This window comes from Cuculus canorus, chromosome 16 (assembly GCF_017976375.1).
Source record: "Cuculus canorus isolate bCucCan1 chromosome 16, bCucCan1.pri, whole genome shotgun sequence".
NCBI classification, from domain to species: Eukaryota; Metazoa; Chordata; class Aves; order Cuculiformes; family Cuculidae; genus Cuculus; species Cuculus canorus.
Window position 1 is genome coordinate 16,546,839 of NC_071416.1, and position 14,347 is coordinate 16,561,185.

Below are 14,347 nucleotides of genomic sequence, written 5' to 3' on the forward strand. Positions count from 1 at the left end.
TAGATTTGTACATCACCAACCACAGAGAGAGAAAAGCACTACAACTCCTTATGTAGACCGTCATAATCTTCTTACAACCCATGAGATAATTTGGACTAAGAAACTATTTTCATCTTTTAAATTGGTGGGATTAACCTCAAAATATTAAAATGCACCACAGGAAGAACACAGAAAAATTGCAGAATGGGCAAGATGTAGAACTAAAGCTTAACATGCTACTAGGAAGTGACTGTAGAAAGATCACCCGTATTTAACCAAATATTTTAGCAAAGACTGCAAGGTACAAACCTTACTTGATTAAATGGAAATCAAAGCCAAGCAACTCATGACGGAGCTAACACAAATGACTCTTCAAAAAAGCTAAGTAGTTTTAGGGAACAGGTCAAGTTCAATCTTTAAATACTTTGGAAAAGTCAACTTTTTATCACACATAACAGCTGCGCACTCCCCTACCTCTGGTACTTTGGTGAGCTTCCCCTTCCTCTCTATTGTTCTGCATTACCTTGCGGTGAAAGCACATACTCTGCCTTTCCACTTATGAAATGTGAGAAGCATGAAAAGCAGCAATAAGAAACACATATGAATATTTACCTTAGAATGAGCTGGACCTTGCTCACTCAGAAGCTTATATTCAGGCTGAATCTTGTTGAAACGGGCTAACTCATTCACAAGACACATGGGGGTTTTCTCTTTGGGGTTTGCCATGTTTGAAGGAGCTGAAAGATTGTATAAAACCAGATAAATGAACAGGTAGCTATAAACTCTACTACAATCTCCAATTAAAAAAAAAAAAATCATCTCATTGGCTTAGTGTTTGGTCGTCTGCAACACACCACTCCTCAGAAAAGATTTCCCAGAATAGATAGCTCTGCTCATTAGCCGAACTGGCAAGAACCTCCTGAACTTTGGGACTTCCAAACACAGCACACGCCTAAAAGAAGCATCATCAAATTTAATTTTTTAATGCAAGCCAGGAGTATGGACTCCTGCATTTGGCTTGCATCTTATGAAGACTGTTTCAAGGAGCAAATCTTTTAAGTATTCATCATTGCTTTGGATAATTTCAAAAAGTCAGTTAATTTGGTTTTCCTTCTCCTATTTCCCCCAATTATCTATTTTATTTCTTACCTTTTATTTGCTCTACTATATTTTGTTAGCACAATATATTTATTATTGAACTGGTCATAAAAGAAGATAATAGAACTAAAAATATTTCTAACATTTTTTTATATTTAAAACAAGCTGCTTGCAGCAAAGATGGATAGGAATGTTTAAAACAGTCAATGTTGCACAGTTTAAAATATTCTCTGCTATTACAAACGTTTCAATTATTTATTAGAACTTCATGAAAAAGTATGCTTCTATCTGCCTCAAACATTTCATTCAATAGAGAGAAAGCAGTACTACAGCAGTAGTTTGATAAATACTACTTTTAAAGTATTTGTAGGTGCAAGACATCAGGAATGTTATCACGCCAAACTGCGAACACTACGAATGTGTACATTTATTGGTACTCAACCTTACCTGCAGCTGCATTGGTGGATGTAACTGATGCAGAGGGTAAAGCAGAGTTTTGGATAGGTCTACCTGCATTTTCAGAGGGCAAAGAACTGGTAGTAGAAGGGATACTCAAAGGCTGTGAAAGAGATGGGTTTTTATTCAGTATTTGGCTCCCTGCAAGGGCAGCAGAAGGATTCTGAATTTGAACTTGAGACATGTTCACTTCCAACCAGAGCAAATTACTGTAGGTAAACAGCTTTGAATGCAGGCAAACTCAGTGTGATGAAGCCAAATCGCTGACCTAAAACGTAAAGATGAGAAAAAGATTACAACTATTTAGCATCTTTTAATCAACAGTCTACTGCAATTATTTCTCCATTAGCAAAAAGGAGAAAAAGTTTTAAATCAAGAATCCATTGTTCTCATTTTGCATGCAACAAGTCACCCACACATCCAGTTTTAACAGTACATTTCAATGTTTATGCCCTATCATTTAAGTTTCCCATTTCTTCCCTTTATAAAAGAGTAGTATAGCAGCTTTATTTATGCTTGCTCATTTAAGATCAACCACCCATCTGTTTTCCCCATCACTGAACCCACTTTACAAAGCAAATCCAGTTACTTGAACTGACAGCCACTGCTTACACGCTACACAAAGAGCAGCTTTCATGAACAGATTACATTTCGTGCTTTCTACCATCTGATGTTAACATCGTAACTTGGAAGGGCAAGCAATAAATGCAGCCTTCACAAAACAACTATTTAGAGCACGCACCCTTTATTACAATCACATACTTTCCCCCCCGAGGATCACCCAGAACGCCTCAACATTTGTGAGGGGAACACAACGAGCAGCCAGCAGAAAACGCCAAAGGAGTCATGACTGGGAAAAAGGAAGGCCTAAGAGTCATAAACTTTATAAGCCACATGTGCTTTACAAGTTACTTCTAATTAAGTCAGAAGGTGTCCCAGCCAAAGTTCAAGCACCAACTGACTTATTTGGCCTTGCAATGCTGTAAACAAGTGTTGGAAGTGCTTGTAGGCATCCACGTTCATTTCAGAACAAACACGTCCAAGTGATGAACTTGCACCAGCCAATGTGAAGTGCTGGGACAGATCTTTCCTCCACCCACAAATTAGTGTTAGAGCTCTCTTACTCATGGACGCAACACTATCTTCCTGCTTAGGCAGTCAAACCTAAATATACACTAACAGGTTGCTGGTTCGAAGGCTGTCGCTGCTGCCAGAGCTCAGCTGCCCATATCCACTTACGACCCACAGACCAATTTATTCATTAAAAATGAATTTTACAGCCAAATAAATACATTTCACACACAAAGGCATGCACGCATACACTGGTCACCTACAGATTTGATCAGGGCAGCAAAAGAAGGTTTACTCTTTCATAATTTATGGATAAAGGGGAAAAGAGAAATCCCGGCTTCAGATACCAGCAGGGAGCTATTAGTAGCAACACAACTCCAGTAGTGTTCTGTAAGCTTCAAATTCTGAACCTGTGAATGGACTTCCAAATGTGAGAGCAGCAGCAATGAGTCAGAGTGAAGTTTTTAGCTACTTACTGACAAAACAAACCTAAGAAGAGAATCTCGGCATACACACTCATGGATACAAAGGTTTATTTCTTAATTAAATAAGAGGAGAGAAAAGAAGGTACTGGGGCACAACAGATACACCAACAAATCTATCATCTGGAATATTTCACTTTGAAAAAACATCATAAATATTTATTCTTTTTTTTACTAGAGAGCAAAATTAGTTCAGGTCTTATTAGTTCAGAAGACTTACACGTAGATTATACACAAAACAAATCCTATATTTTACTACTAAATTTGCAGAAGTTGCCCATTGGGGGCATTCTAACTGTGCAAAGGGTATGAGGGCATTTAGCTAAAGGAGCTCCGTGAAGTTGTAAGACAAAGATGAAAAGTATGTAGAATAAGACTCCAGGGTAATAACTTTATAATCACTGAGTTTCATTCCCAGGAGCATCTCTAGAAACACTGGACATTTTCAAACATAATACAATAATAATAATTGCCTGAAAAAGACTATAAAGACTTGCAGTGCAATAAAAAAAAGCTAATTCACCTTTCCTGCTGAAGCACAATGCCCTTCAAAGTAACTGAAGACAAACGGTTTCTAATCCACACATTTTGAGCAGATGACACCAGAATTTTACTTTTTGATGGCAACAGCATCAGGATCTTTCAGACCGTGCTGGAAAGGAAGTCTGAAGTTCTTCTCAGAAAGCTCTGCCTCTTTCAAAGCAAGGCACTATCCTTCATTTATTTGCCATCACCTGGTTTTAGGGAACATGGAATTTCAGCTCCAAAATACATACGTTCACGTGGTTTTCTAGACATACAATGCAGGGAACACTATACTGATCCCTAGTATTTCTTTTTCCCAAGAAGGGAAGTCCCTGACATGGATATTATTAGTTCACTTTCTATATTTACTGCGGAGTCCTAGAGAACCTCACACTGGTACAGCTCAGACCACTCTCTGCCTCGCCGCCTCTCCAGCAGGAGTTATGGCCATCAGTGTTCAGTTAGAAGCTTTTCCTCAAACACCTCTGCTTAGAGTAATATTCAAGACAGACGAGTCAGCCATTATGCATAAAAATCTGTGAAGACTTGAGGTCACATCCTAGTGCTTGAAACAAGAAGGTTTTGGAAACTGATCCAATTTCGAATAGACTTCAGCTGTTCACATTCCACAACCAGACAAAAAAAAAATGCTGCCGACACGTCCCCAGCTCATAACCTGCTTATTCTCAGCACAGACCCACTGCCCAACTTCTGCAGCAGTCCGGCTGCTCTTTCACATCTAAACAGACTAAGCAAGGACCTCAGAGGGCATTTGAAGCACACCTCACTGGAATTCAACATGTGACCTCCCCCTAGTCTTTCCCCAAACTCGAAGAGTCCTTTATGTACCTTCTGGAGATTCACAAGACTTCACACCTCACAAGAAACCAAATACTGAGAGTTTAAGCACAGCTCACTTTATGCATCTATAAGACAGCAACAATCCCACCAACCTTTATCTGCAAAATGCTTTGCATTTATAAGTGTAGCCATGATTTGATGATGAAAATCACCCCACAAATACCTGGCCCCTGGAGCCATTCATTTAGCAAGAAAGAAACGATGTACTCAACAGGATTGTGCAGAGTTCCTTTCCATGACTGTTTCTAAAGGCAGAAGAAAGAACAGCTACAATGCCAACCCGAAAAGAAATTGTAAGGAATCAATAAGCTACATCTGTACTTGAAACAGAAATCTGAACCCTGTAGAACACACTGCGTTCAAGGTTTACCCCCAAGCATTCAAGGAGCTGCGTACCCAAGCAAGCCACTCCTTCATCACAGCTGAGCAGAAATTTATTATCAGGGAAGAGAACCGAATTGCAAGGAAAATAAAACTACTCCAATGAATGTATCATTTTTAACCTAAGTGAGTATAAAATGCTTGTTTCTACACAAATCGCTACATCATTTCTACATAATCTGCTATATCATGGTTTTGCTCTCTGCTTCACCAAGACACAAATTTCACATGTTTTTACACTCACATCAAAAGCTGAATCTACACCCTCTAAGTTATCACCAATTCAGAACTATTTCAGAGCTCATTAGATTGAATTCAGGCAGAACCAAAGTAAAGCAGGCATTAAAAACATCTTGTGAATTGCTGAAATCCCACTTTACCAATTTCTGACAATTTTAGACACTAGGTAGTAACTTGTAAGATTATACAAGTTTATCTATACAAATATACATTAGGTTTCCTTTGTAAAATCATTTAGCTCGGGCTTTGACAAGCAACTGCAAAGAACAGTCTGACAAAACAAACCAGAATATTGTTTGTAGGTATTCAGCTGCCTGTGAAGTTTGCAATACTGCAGTTGATCTGCGTGAAGCGTTTCACTAGGGTGTAAGAACTCACTGTTCATCACTGCACATTTAATTACAGGTTATTTGGAGATTATAAAAAGGTTTACGGTGCTTTTACAAAGTAATATGCCCTCTACACTATAACAGGCTTACAAAATCCTAACTATCCAAGAAAAAGCACCATAATCTAGAAAGTTGAGGCTAACAGCTTATAAAGGCTGTTTCGGTGGAGAGAGAAATAGAGATGCCAATATTTAAGTGCTTTTACCATGTAACCAGGGGCTACCTACTCGAAACTTCTCAAGGCCAATGCTAGCACAAACCAGTGACCTCTATACAACACTGGAAGCACTGCTAGGTCTTGCAGCCACTTACAAACATTAAAATTCAGGCAAAAGAACAAATGTTTTTCTCGCACCATCTTAGCCAGCAGCTAATCAAATAACTTGCTCCTTTCCCACTCCTCTGCACTCACTTCTTGCTAGCTCAGACATTAATATTTTAAATTTTATTGAGACAGTGTTGTGCTAGAATATTGTCCTTGTGATGGTAACAGCTGTCATCAAACAATTCAGTGATCTACGGACAGTAACAAGCTTAGAGATGTGGATTTTCAGATGTCAGAACACTGTTTCCCACTCCAGTTTCTAGATTTTTATTTTCTTTTTATGTGTCAATACCGGGAGTAATCCCAGAAATTTTTAATACATTTAAATGCAAACTCTAGAAGTCATTAAGGAACCAAAAAGCAAGCAAAGAAACACACAAAGATGTGAATGTGGTCTCAGTCCCCTCAGCCAAAAATAAATAAAAATATTCCTATAAAAAGAAAGAATGTAGCATTTTCAGATAAAAGTTCTCTTGGGGCTTTTTTGTGTCATAATTCTCAGAAGTATTGCAGATAGAAGCCCGAGGATCAAACAAAAAACAGACTCTTCCTGTGGATAACCATGGTTTATCACAACTTGTGGTTTCTTTAATATGACGCAAATAAAAGGTAAGAAACTTTTAATGGTTTAAGTAAGTTTCCTGTACCTTTAGGAGATCCAGAGAGTGAAGATTTGGGCTTAGTTCTGAATAAGATATTTATGATGGACAATGCCTAAAAGGAAAAACAGAGAGTTAGCATTTTGCTTCCTAAAGCTACAGACAGATCTTTTGCAGTAAACGTCTCACCACTGTATTGAGTCTGTCTCATCCGTGTGGATGGCAAGAATTTCCATGGCCAGTAAATTCTCACTGACAGACTGCTCGAAGGAGCAATATTTTTCCAAGCAGAAATTCCAACCTGCCCCAAGAATCTTCTTTCCTTACCCATTCCCCAAACCCAAGCGATGTTTCTTACACAAACAGTGCAATCTCACAATAAAGCTCTTCACAGGACTGTAAGGCACTTGTAAATTTTCCTTCCCAGTAAGGCTTCCAGCTCTGCGGACAGTCACCTTCTTCCTAACAGCCCTAGCAATCGGCTACCGAAATTAGACCCAGACCGTATTTCACAAAGCCAAACCAGACACAAGCCTCTAACCTGAGAAACTGGCAGCTATAAACTGCAAAAATCTGATATAAATTTTACCTTTTGGCTACATTTCCAGTCTGATGATTTCATTCATAAACACATAAACAAATCAACCTAAGTATAGCCATTTTAGAATAAAAGCATTTCAGTACTGAATACGAAACCCAGCACTGCATGGACTGCTCTAAATAGAAATCAAAAAGTATTTTCTTCTGCTTAAAAATATAGCACAAAGTGTTTAATCCTTCTTTTCCATGAGTAAAGCGAACTGCGCACGGATGCTGGCAACATTACTACCAGCAACAAAATGGGTGAGATCTCAATCTTGATTAAGGTTAGAAGGGGACAGAGATAAACGACCTCTTGAATTTACTTCAGACATTTCAAAGTCCTACAACGAACCTCAGAGCTAGAACTGATTATCTTACAGGAGTCCTGCAGAAAGGGATGAGAACACAGACTGAAAAGAGGCAGACCATGCGTGGGTTTTTAACTGGAGAGTACAGAAGGGAGACAAGAGAATTACAGGCCTATCCCTTCACCTTTTCTTCTAGAAGTTTTTCTGGAGGCTTAATTAAGCACAAGGCAAACAAGGAAATGGATGACCCTCCCAGGTGGGACCAAACCCAAGCTGTATAAAGACAACTGAATTTTCTCCAGCCATGTCTGCTGGTCTGATCAGGCTCCACAAGCCGTCACTTGAGCTCTGCAGGTGTGAGGTGCTGAGCAGGAACCATCTGTGGATCAAACACATGGCAGAAAAAACACCAACTGACACCAGGAGAGCCGGAGAAGAGTTAGAACCAATAGAACATCACTACCCAACACATGGCAATAGTGACAGGCTCCTTCAGAAAAAGCCATCACCACACAGAGAGGTAGAAACGGGAAAACAGACAGAGAAGAACCTGCAGTAGTCCTCTACTCTGCACTCTGTGCCACCGAGCCCTCCGCCAGGGCACTGCACCCACAACTGGGCATCAGACTTCAAGACAGATCTGGATCCAGTTAACAAAAACAAAGTTTGAAAAGCACAAAACATTCAGCTTGAGAAAAATGTAAGCTGTCAGAAAAACACTACAGGATTTGGGCTTGTATATGCTGGAGAGGAGAGGGCTGGCCGGGGCCTGACAACCAGGAGTCTGCAAGTACATAAAAGGGTTTTGGAGTGGAAAGGAGCAATCTGCTCTTCACGTTTAAAGTGACAGAACCAGAGGCGAGAGGCTTAAAAGTGCATCAAGAAAACACTTTCTGACAGTAATGGTGACAATGAACTACACTGCTGTGGGTGACAGAGGCAACTTCAGTGCTGGTAAACTTTCAGTAATTGATAAACACCCGCTCAGACTGAGGCAGGCATACCCGACACGGCAGAGGGACGGACTCCTCCACTCCCTTGAGTCCTCCCAGCCCGGATCCCCATAACCGGGAACATACTTGTGTGTGCCTGACTATAAAGGCACATTTCCATCTCTTATCTGAGGCAGACAACGGCCTTGTTGTTAAACAACAGGTTAGGCAAAAAGGAGGATCACATGGGTCCTGGTGCAGACTTGCTCTGAACTCTGCTAAACCACTTGGAAATACAAGAGAGGCTAAATCCTTAAATAAATAGGTTTGATTCATCGTCAGGATCAGAAGATGGAAAGGTGCCCTATTCCTTAGGATGCACACCTTCAGAGGGCCAAAAGTTACAAACTTGCATGCATGTGCCACTCAAACTTCCTTTGCATTCATTCATGACCCCCAGCAGCTGGCAGGGAGGGCTTTGTACGGAACAAGGAGAGAGGAGAACGAGAAACAGAACACATAGCAGACAAAACCCATCAAGATTCAAATTACAAGGACTTCTTGATGTCACCTACTAAAAATAACGTCATACATACTATCCAAGAAAAAGTTTTTGTTACAGGAAACCAGGCTTTAAATTAAGCATTAATTCTGAAAAGCCGATGCTTCATAACTCAGCGCATCTGAGCAGTTACTGCCCCTTCTGCCAAAGAGCAAAGAAGATTAGTTACTCCTTATCAACACTAACTCTGTTCTCAAAGGAGGCAAATTCATTTACTGTAGTTCACCCTGTCCCTCCAGAAGGATGTAGGTATCCGAGGTGCAGGCAAGGCCAAACTGAATCACCCAAGTGAGCTGTGGAACACACGTTTACTCACTAACCCCTCCGTCACCTGAGTTCTTACACGCCCATAGCTCCATTGCCACTCAACGCCAACCAGCCCTCATCCAGCTCAAAGCGCAGCGTGGCAGTAACGGGACTCTGCTGCACAGGACGATGTGTTGGGCTGTCTGACAGGACACCGAGCGCCCAAACACATAGAATCACAACAGTTTGGGTTGGAAGGGACCTTAAAGATCATCCAGTTCCAACCCCCTGCTCCCCTGTTCAACAACATTCTCAGACTGGGCAATATTACAGTGCAGTCACTACACAGACAAAACACAGGCTAGAAAGACTCCCTCTCTCCTCCCTTTCTCTGAAGAGGTTTTAAGTAACACAGAAGTGGAGGATGAGTCCCTTTCGTCCTCCACTCCACCATTTTGGAGCACAAAGAACAAACTTCCACAAATCCTAGGAGGTTTGTGGGATGGGTCGTTTCCTGACGTACCTTTGAAAACCCTGCATCTGTGGTAGTTTTGTAACACACAGCAGAACATTCTGAAGGGTGTGACTGCTGCAAGAGTGTTTAAGAACATCTGTCTATTTATAACTAGAAAGTCTAAATAAATATTCACTACCAATCCAGATTTTAAAAACACTACACATTTTACAGACTTAAAGCTATTTACACAAAATGCAAACCACTCACTGAATGATTTCTTCTGAGATAAACTTTTTTCTACCGTACTTGGGCAAGAGAAGGTACACCTCAAAGGCAACATTCACTGCAGAAAAAGGCGATGCTCTTTTTGAGTACTGGTGAGATGCATTTTCAAGGCCAGAAATGCTAATTAAGCAAATTAGTTCAGGAGCTAAGATTAATGAAGAGCAGGTGATGAAAAGCTAGAATTTGAAAGTGAAATCTGTAGGAAAAGAGGGAACAGGCAGAGGTGCACATCAACCAGACAGCTGCAAACATAATGCAAAATAACAAACCAGAAAGTGACAAGTCAATCACAAATAAATGTTTAAATGCTTCCTTCTGGCTGAATTAGTACCATAGCAAAATATTCAATTAATTTTTTTTCCCTGCACTAGAACAGGTCAAAAAAGCTCACTGACACGGACTGCAGTTAACGTGGTAATCAGGGCACAGATCTCTTCTATTGTTCCAACTGCACTCTCAATAACTCTACTAAAACAATCAACTCCCTGGCACAGATCCGAGGCAAAGCAATCGAGAAAAAAATTTTTGAAAGTTCATATGTTTTCAGAATAAAGTTGCTGTTCTTGAGGAAGATCTGAAAAGCACAGGGCAGTTCTGACTTTGTACAGTTACATCACCCCTAATTTACTTCAACCTATAAATACTGTAATTCTGCTGCAAAGTACCTAATAGTGACTGGTACTGATAATGAACAAATGAGTAATGATAAATGTTATGAAAAATTTCAAACAAATAAAGAGAGACTGGTTCAAATAATAATAAAAATGTAAGTGCATCTTGCATACATCCTGTAAGGAGAGTTTTGAAATGAGATTCTGATCCAACATCAGAAAACAGAAAATATAGTAAAAAAAAACCCCAAGCCACTGGCTCTTCAAATTTTCATCAAGATGTGACAGATATCCAGCTAATCTCCCTGTAAAAGTCTGAACATACAAGTTTGTTCTATGTATCAGATGATCAACAGACAAATCAGAGATCACTTTATTACATCATAGCTATAGCTGCATCATTAAAACTCAAGTTTGATGTTCTATCATATTTTAAAAAGATACATCTCTGCCAGTTCGAGCAAGGGAACTACACAGCCTACTTGCATGGTCCAGTTAGAAGAAAGATTTTATAAATATACTATTCCAAGAGCAGACAAAGAGCTTCATTCAGGCATTTTATTTCACTGCTATGCAGACACCTAGGCCTCATTTACATTCCAAATGATTTTCCTCCCAGGTTTGCCTTAAACCTGCCAGAAAATCAATGACAAAAACACCCAACAGATGAATAAATGAGAAAGAAGGGCTGTCAACATGACCAGCTACAGTATCACCTAGATGGGCAACCTAAACAATCGAACTCTGTGTAACCTCTAAAACAGATGGAAGCAGAGCAAAGATTTAACTTGTTGCTGTTGCATCTCCTGAAAAACTACCGCGATGATCAAAACCAGCAAAAAGTGAGCCTGGCGCAGGGCTGGCTGCAAACCAGTGAGCAATGAGGAGAACGTGCGGTGATGGCCGTGTTCAGAAGGAAAGCGAACGCTGCCACTGCCAGCTGTCTGGGTGTTTGCACTGTAACCTGTACCAGGAGGAGGGGGGGGAAGGATCTCCCGCTGCTGTCACCGTATCCGCAGCTTTTATCGGAACAGTGAGACAAGCGCAGCTCAGTCCCGTGAGTTCTGCTGCCCAGAGGATGTGCTCCTCAGGCTCTGCAGAATCCTGTGACTCCTGTCACCTGCAACCCGGAGCAGCAGGATGGCTGCACCCTCTTTCTCCAGGGCGCTGGGAGAGCCGACACCAGCTGCGCGGCCACCAACCCTGTTCCCCAAGGGGCTCGGGAGCCACCCCTGTCCCATTCCCAGCTGGAGCGGGGCTCCGGGCAGCGAAGGATCCGCTGCATCACCTGCGGGGGCACCGGGGGTGCTGCCACCGGCCCCGCCTGGCAGGGAGGGCGGGCAGGGGCCCCGGAGGGGCTCGGCAGGGGCGGGCCCCGCTCCGGGAGGTGAGGGCAGGGCTGGGGCTGTCCCCCCTCCTCTGGGCGGTGGGGACAAGGCCGCCCCCCTCCTCCCCGCCGGGGACAAGGCTGGGGTGTCTCACCCCACTCCGGGCAGCGGGGACAAGGCTGGGACTGCCTCCCCTGCCCCGGGCGGTGGGGACGAGGCTGCCCCCCGTCCTCGCTGCTCCGGGCGGTGGGGACGAGGCTGCCCCCCCCCACCCCGTGAGCCGGGCCTGGCGGGGGGTGGGGGGGGCGGAGCGTCGGGGGGGGAGTGCGGGCCAGGCCGGCGCGGGGCCGCCCCCTCCCCAGAGCCCCGGCAGGCCCCGCCGCCGCCCCCCTCACCTGGGCTGCGGCTCCCGGGCCGGCGGGCGGTGCGGGCCAGCGGGCGGCTCAGTCCATGGGCCGGGGGCGCCGCGGCGGCGGAGGGAGGCGGCGGGCACAGGGCAAACACTAAAGAGAATGAGTGGGGCCAGCTCCGGCCGGGGAGGAAGTGACGTAACCGCGCCGCGAGGCGGGGCGGGAGAGCAGTCAATCGGCAGCGCCCGAGCCCCCCGCGGGCACCGCCCCCCGCTCGCGACCAGCCAATGGGAGCGCGGAGCGCCCTGGCCGCTCGATGACTACAACTCCCGGCGTGCTCTGCGGCAGCGCAGCGCCCCCCTCGGGGCGGGGGGACTACAGCTCCCGGTGAGCCCCGCGCGGCACTCGCCAAGATGGCGGCGGCGGGGGGGCAGCGGGCCTTTCCTTTTGCGCGGCCAACCCCGCTCGGGGATTCACTTCTGTTCGGGTTCTCTTCTCCAGCACAGCCTGGAAAGCGGGCCCGGGAGAACCTCCTGAGGTTCAACAAGGGCAAGGTCCTGCACCTGGGTCGGGGCAATCCCCAATTTCAGTACAGGGTGGGGATGATGTGATTGAGAGCAGCCTGAGGAGGAGGACTCGGGGTGCTGGGGAGAAGCTCGACAGGAGCCACAACGTGCGCTCACAGCGCAGAAACCAACCGTGTCCTGAAAAAGATGCGTGGCCAGCAGGGAGGGAGGGGATCCTGCCCCTCTGTTCCTCTCTTGTGAGACCTCATCTGGAGTATTGTGTCCAGTTCTGGAATCCTCAACCTAAGAATGGGATGGAGCTGTTGGAACGGGTCCAGAGGAGGCTACATGATGATCCGAGGGCTGGAGCACCTCCCGTTCCAGGACAGGCTGAGAGAGTTGGGGTTGTTCAGCCTGGAGAAGAGAAGGCTCTGAGGAGACCTTATAGGGACCTTCCAGTGCCCGAAGGGGCTACGAGAAAGTTGGAGAGGGGCTGTTCATAAAGGCTTGTGGTGATAGGACGAGGGGCAATGGGTATGAACTGGAGAGGGGCGGATTGAGACTACACATAAGGAGGAATTTCTTCACCATGAGAGTGGTGAGGCACTGGCACAGGTTTCCCAGGCAAGCTGTGGCTGCCCCATCCCTGGAGGTGTTACAGGCCAGGTTGGATGGGCCTTGGGCAGCCTGAGCCAGTGGGAGTTGTCCCTGCCCGTGGCAGGGGGTGGAACTGGATGGGCTTTAAGGTCCCTTCAACCCAAACTGCTCTATGATTCTCCCAGTTTGATGCTGTTTCACCTAGATGGGAACACCTCAGTTCCATCTTCTGATCCATTCGGAGTGGAAATGTGTCTGTAAAAGGCATGCAAACACCTGCTTGGTCCTTGTGTGTGGCTCTCCTCAGCCCAATTCCCGAAGGTCCCTGAGGAATTGCTGCCCTCACCACAGCACTCTGACACTTCATGGCTGGCTTTGCTGGACTCAAAATTCACCTGGAGTGAATCCATGTGCATTAGCCGAGTCTAAAACTGAGGTACAGGTGGATTTCGCACTGCAAAGGGAAAAATTCCAGCATGTCAGCATTATACTGGTCTATGATTTCTCGTCATTTTAGATTTGTTGTACAAATGGAGCCTTTAAGCACTGTTGTGCTGCTCCAGACACCGCAGCTCTTGAGAGAAGAGTGGGAACTACTTAAGCAGCAGCGTGCAGCCTCCAGTTCACTCCTGAGCCAGGGTAAAGTTCCCTTCCTGGGTTTCTGTAGCCATCAAAATGCCCTATGAGATTTAAGCAAATGCCATCATTAATTTTAAAGTTAAGTATCATTAAGTATTTTAAAGAGAACACACTTCCTAACCTGTACTGCTTCTTAAAGCAACACGACTGGTTTTTATGACAAATCCGTGCTAGCATAGAAGCTAGCAAAACAACAGGATGATGTTAAATGGTCCCCAGTCGGGCTAAAAGAGATCAGTCTATTCTATCAGAAAAAGATACTGCAAGAACCTTTTGTTTTAGAAATATTTTATCTTTCTTACTAGGAAAAAATACATTTTAAGTTACAAGGTTGCATTTAAACCCTATGGCATCAATAAATTGCAAGTCAGTAATTTCTGCCATTGTTCAGTGAAAACCGTGGCACCCAGCCCACATTTACCAACCAAATACACGGCAACGCAAAAGCCTCTGTATTTAGCGGGGAAAATCACAGCTACAACATCTCAGCAAAACCAAATTAGAAATAAAAACTAATATACCTGAAGTTCCATATCCA

General features: G+C 44.2%; 1 protein-coding gene across 8 annotated transcripts in view; it reads right to left on the reverse strand.

The window, feature by feature from the left end:
• Positions 1–12,269, reverse strand: part of STAU1 (staufen double-stranded RNA binding protein 1) — a 37,164-nt gene extending 24,895 nt beyond the window's left edge. For 6 of the 8 annotated variants that reach the window (XM_054081395.1, XM_054081396.1, XM_054081398.1 and 3 more), the window contains exons 1-4: positions 12,113–12,269; positions 6,455–6,521; positions 1,525–1,801; positions 592–716 (exon numbers count right to left, since the gene is read on the reverse strand). In XM_054081395.1, coding sequence (XP_053937370.1) covers positions 592–716; positions 1,525–1,717 — 318 coding nt within the window. In that variant the 5' untranslated portion in view covers positions 1,718–1,801; positions 6,455–6,521; positions 12,113–12,269. Of the gene's footprint in view, positions 1–591; positions 717–1,524; positions 1,802–6,454; positions 6,522–12,112 lie in introns of those variants that run through there. The other 2 variants (XM_054081393.1, XM_054081399.1) reach the window with 2 other exon arrangements.
• Between the last annotated feature and the right edge of the window lie 2,078 nt (positions 12,270–14,347).